This window comes from Miniopterus schreibersii, assembly GCF_964146895.1.
Source record: "Miniopterus schreibersii genome assembly, chromosome: 12".
NCBI classification, from domain to species: domain Eukaryota; kingdom Metazoa; phylum Chordata; class Mammalia; order Chiroptera; family Miniopteridae; genus Miniopterus; species Miniopterus schreibersii.
The window spans coordinates 32,700,860-32,713,385 of NC_138112.1; the positions used below are offsets into that span (position 1 = coordinate 32,700,860).

Consider the following 12,526-nt stretch of genomic DNA (forward strand, 5'->3'; position numbering starts at 1 on the left):
TGTGGGGTGTGCAGGAGGCAGCTGATCCATGTTTTGCTCTCATATCAATGTTTTTCTCTCTCTCTCCCTCTCTCTTCCTCTCTCTCTAAAAATCAATTTAAAAATCTGAAAAGCAAAAGACAAAAACTGGGACTAATAATAGTATTTACTTCTGAAGGGGACTACCTGAGCTAATGTATATATAAAGCACTTAGAACAGTGCATGACACAATAAGCTCTATTTAGGTGCTAGCTGCCGCTGCTATTGTTTTTATTATTTTCCAGATGATTCAGAACCCATAGGCATCTTTAGTATCAAGAGTAATGTTATCTTTACACATTTAAGTTGACTGCAAAGTTTGACTATTAAGATAATGTTCAGGTGCTAAAAGATGTTCAATTTGTTCTGGATTCTTTCTTTTTACAGGGCTCTATGGAGCAAGTCAGTTCTCATTTCTTGGAGCAGACTCTTGACAAGAAGCTGATGTCAGATCTGAGGGTAACATGAATTCTCTGTTGTTTAAACTGGGTTTCTATAACTAACATCAATGTAACAATATATGCCAAGTTGATGTTGATTTAATTTTGCAGCCCATGCATTTGTTAAATTAATGTAGGATGATTAGATTACATTTAATTTAAAATCTTAGTAACTTGAACCAAATTACATGTTACTTCACTAAATTTTAAATTATTATAACGAAATACTTTCCACAAGTTGTGTTTTACACAAAACAACCAGTATTTTTCTTATTGCTAGAAACTGCAAAGGTCTGGTCTTATTTTTTGAGATTGTGACATCTTAGGACTGCTTTTCAATCATAGTTCCCATAGAAGAGTGAGTAAATTCTTTTTCTGACTGTACAGAATGCCTCTTATTGAATGCCTTTAAGCTTTTACTGTGACAGTTCTCTGATACAGCTGCCAAAATCAAATGAGAGCCTGAGAATATGATATGTTCATTCATTGTCAATATCTTTTTTGTTGTTGTTAACCCTCACCCAAAGATATTTTTTCCATTGATTTTTAGAGAGAGTGGGGGGCGGAGAAAGAGAAACATCTATGTGAGAGAGACATCAATTGGTTGCCTCCTGCATGTGCCCCAACTAGGGCCAGGGATCGAGCCTCCAACCTAGGTATGTGCCCTTGACTGGGAATTGAACCTGCAACTCTTCGGTGCGTGGGCTGATGCTCTAACCACTGAGACACACAGGCCAGGGCCATTGTCAATATCTTAAATTTTAAGTTATAAAAGCATTAATAAAGATTTATAGAATCTTTGATGAATAGAAGGAGAAGGGAAAAAATTGACACTTTCCCACTACTCTTAACACAATGATTTTTGTCATTTTGGTGTCTTTCTCCCCAGCTCTTTTTCTTATGCATGTTTTAAACATTGTATGCAGATAGTTTTGTAGTCTACTTTTTACATTTGCCACAGTATTATATGCTTTTTTTTCATATTGCCAATTTTATACTTAGCTTTTTTACTGATTGCATAATATTCTGTTAAGTAGATGCACCATTATTTTTCAGCCCTTTGTTATACATTTAGATCCTTCTAATTTTTCCATCTTAATAGGTCACATAAAGAGTATTACCTTCTGCATATTAGCTCTTTTCTTCTTTTGAGTTCTTTGGTAAGATAAGATAAATTCTAAAGAATGGTTGAGGAGTTGATCTGAAATATTGCTATATGATTTTACTGAAGGGTATTACCTTCATTTGAGGTAGTTGATTAAGTGTTCTTTGTGTATTCTGGGATAGAAGTGTGAAGAAGGATATGCTCATGATGAATGGTGAGGGATGGGTGATCACAAAGTACAAACTTCACTACTGGGTCTGACCCACATCCTTACAGGCTCAGGTGCTGTATTTCATCAGTGCCTTTAGGATGATCAGCCACAAGGATATGGACTCACACCAAGAATGTTCATAAGCGGATTATAAAGTATTCATATATAATAAGAGTTGTAACTCTCAAGTGGACTGGATATTTAACCAGTATATTCCCCTTTACGCATTCTATGCAGAAAGTGAATTTACTAGGTTGCTTGGAAGCACAGTGTTGCTCAAATAGAACAAAGTGTTGTTAAATAGAGATGTAGGTCTACTGGGATTGAAAAAAATTCTTTTCTAGGGCCAGTATATTATCTACCCATCGTGGTGCTTAGAGGGATACTACCATTATTTACTTCTCTGGTTCTCCCTTTCCTATGTTGTCATTGCAAACGTGAGTGTCTGTCTGATCCACACATTCTTTCACTATCTTTAATAAGGTTACTGTCAGCAGTGACAGACCTGTGAGCCTTTGGTCTTTAAGTTGAATTTGCATTTCTCTGCTCTGATCTATTGAGCTTTTTTTTTTTGAAAGTGTAACTCTGAGAGAGCAATCTTATTTCCGTGTTTTCAGGGTGCATCTTATTGTTCCTTTATGAACCTCCTGCAAGTGGTAATTGTTGTTGTCCCCTACAGAGGAAACGCACTGCACATGAGCGTGCCAAGGAACTTTACAGTTCAGGGGAGTTTTCCAGTGGCAGGAAGTGGGGAGATGATGCTCCCAAGGAAGAAGTAGATACAGGGGCTGTGAACCTGATCCAGTCAGGAGCTTGTGGAGCCTTTGTTCATGGATTGGAAGATGAGATGTATGGTAAGTGTGACTGCATAATGACAGCGCCCATTTACTGAGTGACTGCTATGTGTAAGGCATCGTAGTGATTGATATGCACACAACTATCTCATTTAGTCTGTACATTCAAGTGTACCTACTATTTTTTTAAATCCTCACCTGAGGACATGCTTTGAGAGAGGAAGGGGGTAAGAGAGGGAGAGGGGTAGGGGGAGGGAGAGGAGGGAGAGAGAAACATCAATGATGAGAGGGTCATTGATCAGCTGCTTCCTGCAGGCCCCCAACTGGGGATCAAGCCCGCAACCCAGGCATGTGCCCTGACCGGGAATCGAACCGCCATCTCCTGGATCCTAGGTCAGTGCTCAACTGCTGAGCCATGCCCAGCCAGGCCATTGGTTGATTCTTATGTGTGCCCTGACCAGAGATTGAACTCAAAATGCTGGCGTATTGGGATGATGCTCTAATCAACTGAGCTACCCAGCCAGGGCAAGAAAATTACTTTTGAAAGACAATGTTTTATTAGTAGATATGAGAATTGGCTTATTCTATACAATTTGCTGTAAGATATTCTGTGTATGTAGAAATTAGTTAAAGCTACCTCTGCTTTTCTGTTCTCTGTGAACTTGATGAATGAATTATAATTGAAAAGTGTTAAATAATTAGGAAGTCCAGTTATTAAAACTTGTTTTATCCTAAGACAACTGGAATCTATTTTGTTTCTACTAGCATTTTTTATTTTGTTTAGTTTCTACAGTTGAATTTCATCACTATTAATGTTTATGTGGTTTAGTTCTACAGTTTTCAGTTTATCACTAAGGTTTAATTGAAGGAACTTAACTTTGGAAAGTGAGTAGATCATTTCATTGGCTACAGTCTCTAGTACCACCCATACTTTTAATCCTCTAGTTGTTACATTTCCTTCCTCCCTCCTGGGCCTTTGTACATATGGTTCCTCTGCCTAGAAATGTCTTTTTCTTTCTTTTGGCCTAGCAACTCCTTTAGGCATTGTTTTAGGGGTCACTTGTTCCAGGAAACTGCTCTGATATTATCGAATGGGCTTTGTGCCTCTTCTGCATGTTCGTGTACTCCCTACACTTTTCCATTATACTATTCATCATGCTGTAGTGCAGTTAACTAATTATTCTTGCAGGTTGGCTATGGGAGAAGTCTCGGTTTTGTGGATCTTTATAACTTCAGTATTCAGCACAAGGCTAGTAAATAGCAAAGCCAGGATTTAATTACACATGTTCAGACAGCAGAGAAACAATCTTTCCCCCTCTTCTCCCCCGCAACATAGCAAATTCCTTTTCTCAGCCCTGGACCCTTAAAAAGACTATAATATACTTTCAGCGTTCCAAAAAGTCCAGTAGAACTGTTGATTTACCTGTCTGTCTCCAGGCAATACATACAAAGTAAAACACCAAGTTTCTTTGTTTTTGCTTGGAATTTTGTCAGCTCTGGTTATCTCATGCTGATAGGAGTTTCTCTGTGATTCCTCTGATGGAGCTGCAGGAGTTACACAGGAATCAGTGTGGTATAATAGATAAAGCCCTGGGAAGAAAAGCCAGCAGTTAACACATTTGGGTCCATTTCTGGCTTGCTTTGTAATTAGCAATTTTGTATTTAAATTACATTTTTTTGTGAAGTGGAGCAAATTCTTCCCTTCTCATTAAAAGGAGGAATTCCTAACTACTAGGAAAAATCTGTCATCTACCTTGAATGTAGTGACTCTGCTTTTAAAGTGTCTATAAAATTTTCTTATACAAAACCAAACTATATTTGTGAGTTTTAACCACAATTTAAGTGTTTTCTTTTTTGAAACTGTATATTGTGTTGCAGAACCATGTGGGAACCACTGGAACGAAACTAGCATTTATGAAAGTCTTGTGAACATTGTAGCTTACTATTCTCTCATCTGTCTCCCAGCACTTAGCACAGAGCCTGGAATGTAGGTACATGTTCAGGAAACATTGTTAGTGAATGAAGGAAGGGCTTCCTAGATTCAGTAATTCCACTGTTACATGTTCTGAGCATGCAAAGAGGTAGAAGACATGGCTCTGTTTTCAGAGTGCTTACAATACCTTGCTATAGCTAATGTTTAGCTTTTAATGTGTGCCAGGCAGTGTGCTATGTGCTTTACTTACATTATGTCATTTAGTCATTCTGACTACTCTGTAAGGAAATGAGTATTATCTCCATTGAACAGGTGAGAAAATTGAGGTGCTAGGAAGTTAAGTTACTTATTCAAGATCACTTCCAAGTTTGTGGAGGGATTACTCTTCACAGTTCACTGTGAGATCTCAGTCATCCCAGAGCATCTACCTTTAACCATTATACAGTGCTAGTCTATATCATCAACCGACCTGGGCACTAGTCTTATCTCTGCTCTTACTCACTTTGAGACAAGTTAATGCACGTTGCTGAATCTTATCTCTAAAATAAGAATAATGATATCTAGCCTGTTTTAATAATATTATTTAAAAACTTCCTTTTTTTAAAAAAAGCACTTTACTGTGGTTGGAATAGTAAGATAAATAAAAACTTAGTTTTCAAGAAATTCAGTTAATGGAGACAGGTGTGTGACTCGATCACATGTCTGCACAGTCAGGATCTAAACCTTAGTCCCTGTGACATCAAAGCTCTTGTTCTTAGGTCGAAGTGAAGGTGGAAGCTGAACCTGTGGGCATGGAGGGGATCTCCCAGACAGAGTTTGTAATGGGAGAGGAGTAGAAAGCAAAAGACAAAGCTGAATGAGAAGGAATCCTTGGATTTTTTTCCATGGCTCTTAACTTGATATGCAATTGTATTTGTCTCCTTTTGTCTAGAGGTCCGCATTGCAGCTGTGGAGGCTCTCTGCATGCTGGCCCAATCTTCACCCTCTTTTGCTGAGAAGTGCCTTGATTTCCTGGTTGACATGTTTAATGATGAAATTGAGGAAGTACGTCTGCAGTCCATACATACCATGAGAAAAATCTCCAACAATATCACCCTCCGAGAGGATCAGCTGGACACTATCCTGGGTGTGTTAGAGGTGAGTGTTCACAGTGTATTACTAATTTCTTCATCAGTACCTACTTGGTGCCACTTTTTTTTTTTTTAAACCAGGCATTTTGCTAGGTTTTGGTGGTACAATAGTGTGTAAATAGCACAGTTCTGCCTTCTGATCACACTACTCCACCAGTATAGAGGAGACTGATGTTAAACAGGAAATTCAAATAAAGCTTAGTGTTGCTGTGGTCAGGAAAGGACGGGGTACCCTGGGAATACATAGAGTATCTAACCTGAACTGTTACAGGAGATATGGGAGAAAGAAGGAATGGCGTGGAGACTTGGAGGAGGAGGAGGACTTATGAGGCATTTTCCTAGGAAGGAGCAGCTCTGCTGGTAGAGTGCAGGAGCACCAACAGAAGGAGTAATGTCTGAGGACCCAGAGCTGAGAGTGGCTGTGATATATTCAAGGAATTAAAGGGAATTCATTGTGAGGACATCTGTAACACTTTCAACAGTAAAGATAAATTTTTCTAAAAAGAGGAATTCAGTGTAGCATAGAGTTGAAGAGATGGAGGCGAGGAAGGAAGTGGCTGTAGATAAGACAGGGACTAAAGAGTAAAGAATTCTCAGCCTTTGATTTAATTCTTCTAGTGAGTCATAGGATGTTACAGCAGGAAGGGATGTCAGGTAGGGGTCAGTTCATTCAACCCTGGAGTTTTACAGAGAAAAAAGTAATTTGTTTGACGTCACACAGCAAGTACTTGCCTGTGCCAGGATAAAAACACAAATTTGCCTCCCAGGCTGTGGTTCTTGATTTATTTTTCTAAAGTGTCTGGATTTTATTTGTAAGTACTGAGTTTTTCAGAATATTACTAAGTGAAATTTGGCCTCTGGTTTGTTTTTTTGGGGGTGGGGGGGCGGATTTCAGATATTGTGAAAGGGATAGCAGTTTGACTTTTAGTCATTAGTACTTGTTACAGATTTCTCTACATACTTCAGAAAACAGACTGGGTGTTTTGATTTTGAAGTTCTCTATTCTTTCAGTTCTTTAGTACTTCAATTAAGATTTTTCCTGAGTTATCGTTATTTATAATTTTTCATGTCTTTTTTTCCTAGGAAGATAAGTTTGTATTCTGTAGATTGTTCTTCATGGATGGTCTCTGTAATGTCTTTTTGGCTTTCCCCCCATCATTGCTCACCTTGAACTCTAGGTAGTAGTCATTCCCTAATCACTATGCTTTTCTTCACTATTTTGCCCTCACTGTAATTTTTCCCCCTTTGCCTACAAAATGTCCACTTTTCACCTGACAGACTAGTTTATTGCCAGGATCTACATTAGGCAACATATCTAGGAAGCCTTCCCTACCCACCTCCTACCCCCCACATGGGCTAAATAGCACTTCTCTGTATTTTCATTTATTTTTCATTTTTATTTTTTTAAATATATTTATTGATTTCAGAGAGAAGAAGGGAGAGAGAGACAGAGAAACATCAATGATCAGAGAGTCATTGATCTGCTGCCTCCTGCATGCCCCCCACTGGAGATCAAGTCGCAACCCGGGCATGTGCCCTGACTGGGAATCAAACCATGATCTCCTGGATCATAGGTCGGTGCTCAACCGCTGAGCCAGGTTGGCCGGGCTCTCTGTATTTTTTTTTTAATTTTTTAAAAAAATATATCTTTATTGATTTCAGACAGAGGAAAGGAGAGGGGGAGAGAGAGGTAGAAACATCAATGATGAGAGAGTCATTGATCGAGCCCACAACCTGGGCATGTGCCCTGACCAGGAATCGAACCCTGATCGCCTGGATCCCAGGTCGACGCTCAACCGCTGAGCCACGCCCAGCCGGGCTGTATTTTTCATTTTTAATATATCTTTATTGATTTCAGAGAGAGGAAGGAAGAGGGAGAGAGAGACAGAAACATCAGTGGTGAGAGAGTCGTCATTCATTGACTGCCTCCTGCACGCCCCAACTGGGGATTGAGCCCGCAACCCGGGCATGTGCCCTGACCAGGAACTGAACTGCGATCTGGATCCTAGGTTGATGCTCAACCTCTGAGCCAAAACTGGCTGGGCCTCTCTGTATTTTTATAACACCCTGTGTATACTGCTGTAGTATTTATCAGTATGTGTTCAGCTTATTTAATTCTTTATTCCAGAAGACTGTGAGCTTGTCAAGGGGGCAGGGTCTTGGCTTTAGTCATTAGGGAAATGTAAATTAAAACCACAGTGAGGCCTGGCCGGGCGTGGCTCAGCTGTTGAGCGTCGACCTAGGATCCAGGCGATTGGAGTTCGATTCCCGGTCAGGGCACATGCCCGGGTTGTGGGCTTGATTGATGACTCTGTCATCATTGATGTTTCTATCTCTCCCTCTCCCTCTCCTTTCCTCTCTCTGAAATCAATAAAGATATATTTAAAAAAAAAAAAATTAAAAATAAAACCATAGTGAGATATTAAAAACAAAAACAAAAGAAACCCTGACCATATCAAGTACTGTGAGGATGAGCAGCAGCTGACACTTTGATACACTACTGATGGGAATGCAAAATGGTAGAGCCACTTTGGAAACCAGTGACAGTTTCTTATCGAGTTAAACATATGCTTACCATATGATCCTGTAGTCCCACTGTGAATTGTTTACTAAAGAGAATTGAAATAGATTCGGTGACATAGAAGCATGGAACAGACTGATGAATCTTAGAGGGAGGGTGGGGGGGCAGAGAGAGATTAACCAAAGAATTTATATGCATATATGCATAACCTATGGACACAGACAATAGTATAGTGTGGTGAAGGCCTGGGGCGGGGAGTGGGTGTGGAGTGGAAGGGGCCAGTGGGGAAAAAGGGGACATCTGTAATATTTTCAACAATTAAAAAAAAAAAAAAAGGAAAGAAAACTTATGTTTCAAAAGCCTGTATGCAAATGTTTATTGTGGCTTTAGCGATAATAGACCCAAACTGGAAACAATACAAACTCCTTCAGTTGAAGGGGTAAATAAACTGGTACATCTATTCAATGGAATACTACTCAATAATAAAAAGAAATGAGCTGCTGATACACGTAACACTGTGGATGAATCTCAGAATCACTTTTTGAGTCAGTTGGAGAAGTTTTGAGTACTGACTAGATATTGGATATTAAGGAATTATTAAATTTTTAGACATGATATTAGTTTTGTGTTTTTTTAAGTAAAGAATTATTGCCCTGGCTGGTGCGGCCCAGTTGGTTGAGCATCGTCCCTTGCACTGAAGGGCCACCAGTTTGATTCCTGGTCAGTACACATGCCCAGGTTGTGATGTTTCTCTCTCACATCAATGCTTCCCCCTCTTTCTCCCCATCTTCCTTCCTCTTGCTCTAAAATAAATTTAAAAAAAAACTAACATATTTTAAAATAAATAATTATTTTTTAAAAGACATATTTATGAAAATATTTACCAGTGAAATGCTATCATTTCCCTGTGATTGCCTTCAAAATAATCTGATTAGGAGGAGTGGGTGAAGGTATAGACGAAACAAGATTGGCTAGAGTTAATTGTTGAAACTGGGGAATTTATTATCTCTACTTTCGTCTATGTTTCAAATGGTCTATATTAAAAAGTTGTAAAGAATTGGAAAAAAATACTGTGGAGATTTCAAATAAGAGTAGAACCGATGTGTTCATTGGCTTTAGCATTAAGAAATTGTTGGTGACCTAGTCATTTTAGTGAGGTTGAGCAGGAGATAGATGTTGAGAGGGAAAAGGCCACTTTCCTGACATCATCTTGTACTACTCCCTTTGTTTACTCTGCTGTAGCCACACTGGCTTCCTTGCTATTTTTCAAACATGTTTCCACCTCATGGCCTTTATGTGTGCTGTTCCCTTTGATTATCTGGTGTAAAATATCCCACTTAACCCAGCACTCTTTCCCTTAACCTGCTTTATAGTTTCTTCATAATACTTAACAATATCTGACCTATATATTTAGCCGTTTATTTTTGTCTTTGCATTAGAATGAAGCTCCTGAGAGCAGGGATTTTATTTATTTTTTTAAATTACTTTTTTAATTGTTCAAAATATTACAGATGTCCTCTTTTTTCCCCCATTGACCTCTTCTACCCTGTACCACTCCCCTCCCCAGGCCTTCACCACACACTGTCTGTGTCCATGAGTTATGCATATAGGGATTTGATTTTAATCACTGTTAAATCTCTAGCATTTAGTACACAGTAGGAACTTGACAAAGGTTTGAGTGTTTACTAAGTGCTCAATAAATGTTGAATGTGTAAACAAATGACCAAATGAATGAATTCTTCAAATCTAAGTTCATATGTCACCTCTGTCTTCTCAACTACTAGCCCTTCCCCTCCCAGAAAATTGAGACTTTTTTATCCTGTACTGTCACTGTAACTTGTACACTCCTCCATAAAAAACCTAATCCATAGTGAGTGCTGTTATTATTATCTTTTTTTTTTAAAGGATTCATCCAGAGATATTAGGGAGGCTCTTCATGAACTCTTATGCTGTGCTAATGTTTCAACCAAAGAAGGGATTCATCTTGCACTGGTGGAGCTGCTGAAAAATTTAGCCAAGTACCCTACAGACAGGGACTCCATATGGAAGTAAGGACTTTTTTGTTCATTTGCTCACTGAGTCAAATAATGTGGTACATGTACATTGTTGATATTATTCATTGGATCATCATAATTGAGGATATGGCCCTGCATTTTGCCTTAAATTTGGAAACCTGATTCATCTTAACCAGACTCTCTGGAGTCTGATTCCTAAGTGGAATATTTTACTTTAGATTATTTATTCATTTGTTGATTCATCCACCTAGCAAATATATGCCTACTATGTGCTTTCTATGTGCCAAGCCTTATGGTAAGCATTGGAAATATAGAGATGAACTGATTAGATTTCCTTTTTCTCCAATATAGTGTTAATTACTGCTTGTCTAGTTTGCATTTTGTACAAGATCACAACCATCATTGAGAGATTAGAGGCAGGGCTGGCACTTGTTCCGAAAATCTCAATCATTTTTCCCTTGATTACTTCTAGCTTTATTGACTAGAGTCAGACTGTTAACACTGCTCATGAATTGCCGTTTGAAGAACTACTTGCTTACATTTAATATAAAAATGTGTGTGCTCCACATATTTAAATGAGCTTATGTGATGAGATCACTCCAACTATGTAGTTTCTTGATTTTTGAAAAATGTGTTACTGAGAGTAGATAAACTTGGTCAAATCAGGTACTTGGAAGATATATTAAAAACTAAAAATACCAGAGAAGTCTTGCTTTAGGTAAAATTTTTGATACCTGGTTATCTGTTTTGCTGTTTCTTCATGTTCAGTTCAGCTCAATTCAATATACATTTATTGATTATCTTCAAGGAGCACTCAGTCATTTGGTGTGTGGGGGTTGGGGTGGGGAGAAACACCTATATCAATATCAATATCTTTACTTCTTTGGGAATACAGAAAGAATCCATTTTGCTTGATGGAAGGGATTGTTATAGAGTGTTTAGCAGAACCTTCTTCTTGCCTTAAAATAAGATTTGCGGTTATTTGGTTCATCTGGAATATTTATGTTAAGACTGTCTTTATTGGATAATTGTAAACAGAAAACTCCTTCACCTTAAAGTGCTCCAAAAGATTTTGAAGTGACCTAATTATCACTTGATTTTTTTTTTCCACCTCTTCTCTTGAATGGTGATGTAACCAAACCCAGATTCTGCTGCCTGCCGCAACGAAAGCCAAACTTTTGAGACAGGTGCTAATGAAAAGTAAAGAGGTTTATTTGAGTGCTGGCATCTTGAGAAGATGGAGGACTTTTCCCAGTCCTCAAAAACCTGTCTTAATACTCAATTTAGGCAGAGGCTTTTATAAAGATGGAGATGGAAAGCAAAACAAAGAGATTAGGGGGAGGGGAATGTGAAGCACAGCTTCTTCTGAGAAGGGGGAGCACAGGAAAGGGAGAGGGCTGAGGGACTGGGAATATGCCACTTTTCGAGCTTCCTCCCCCCATTTTGGGGCTCTCCTCAAACAGTAATTTGTAGATTTACTGTAGACACCGTAGATCTTCATGGCTGGCGCCAAGCAGCCCTTTCTCCCCCAGAACGGACTTCTCTAAGCTGTAAAAAAGGCTAGATAAGGAATGAAAACACAGGGCTTTATTTACACACTTCAAGAAAACCAAGGGGTGGCTGTAGCCTTGAGCAAAGGCAGACTATACAGCCTTTTATCGCTAAGTTGAAATGTTAAGTCAAGGTTACAGTGGCTTTATTTAGAAATATCAAAAAAGAATGTGTTAAAACTGTGAAGGAATAGTCATAGTGGCATGTTTTTAAGACCTTGCTAAAGATACATACATAAATGAAAGTTTTGAAGGAGATAGTTTGGTCTGTTTATATACCTTTAGTTCCTTCAACAAATGCTTATTGAACACTTGTTAATAACCCAGTCACTGTTAGGTGCTGTAGAGATTTAAAAATGGATTAATCTCAGAGACCTAACCCTCAAATAGCTGGAAGGGAGAAGAAGGAAATGTATAGGTTGGGAGGTGGATGAGATAGTAAAAAATATTACAAGTCAGAATTGAAGTCTAGCTTTAGAGAGGCCCGGATACTTAGGGGTCCTGAGGGAACCTAATTAATAGCTCTTGTATTCTCCACCTGAGATCTAAATAGAATGAGAGATGGAAATAAAGGAGTGGCACCTAGAGGCCAAACTACAACCTTTACAAAGTTCTCTGAGGCACAGTGAGTAAAAACCCTGAGAGAAGTCAGAAAATGAGTGAAGTTGTTTCCACATAGAAGGAAAAACAGGACTGGGAGAAAGTTTCCTAACAATATCAAATGTTTTAAATGTGATGCCTTTCATACCCCATATATCCATGAATTTGTTCATGGTGTTTGTTGTCTCTCTTTTGCCAGTCTCCCTAT

At 38.7% G+C, this 12,526-nt stretch overlaps 1 protein-coding gene across 3 annotated transcripts in view; it reads left to right on the forward strand.

Moving 5' to 3' along the window:
• Positions 1-12,526, forward strand: part of INTS4 (integrator complex subunit 4) — a 69,025-nt gene that overhangs the window by 25,671 nt on the left and 30,828 nt on the right. For all 3 annotated transcript variants that reach the window (XM_081154543.1, XM_081154544.1, XM_081154542.1), the window contains exons 9-12: positions 407-478; positions 2,455-2,629; positions 5,434-5,639; positions 10,059-10,201. In XM_081154543.1, coding sequence (XP_081010669.1) covers positions 407-478; positions 2,455-2,629; positions 5,434-5,639; positions 10,059-10,201 — 596 coding nt within the window. The remainder of the gene's footprint in view (positions 1-406; positions 479-2,454; positions 2,630-5,433; positions 5,640-10,058; positions 10,202-12,526) is intronic.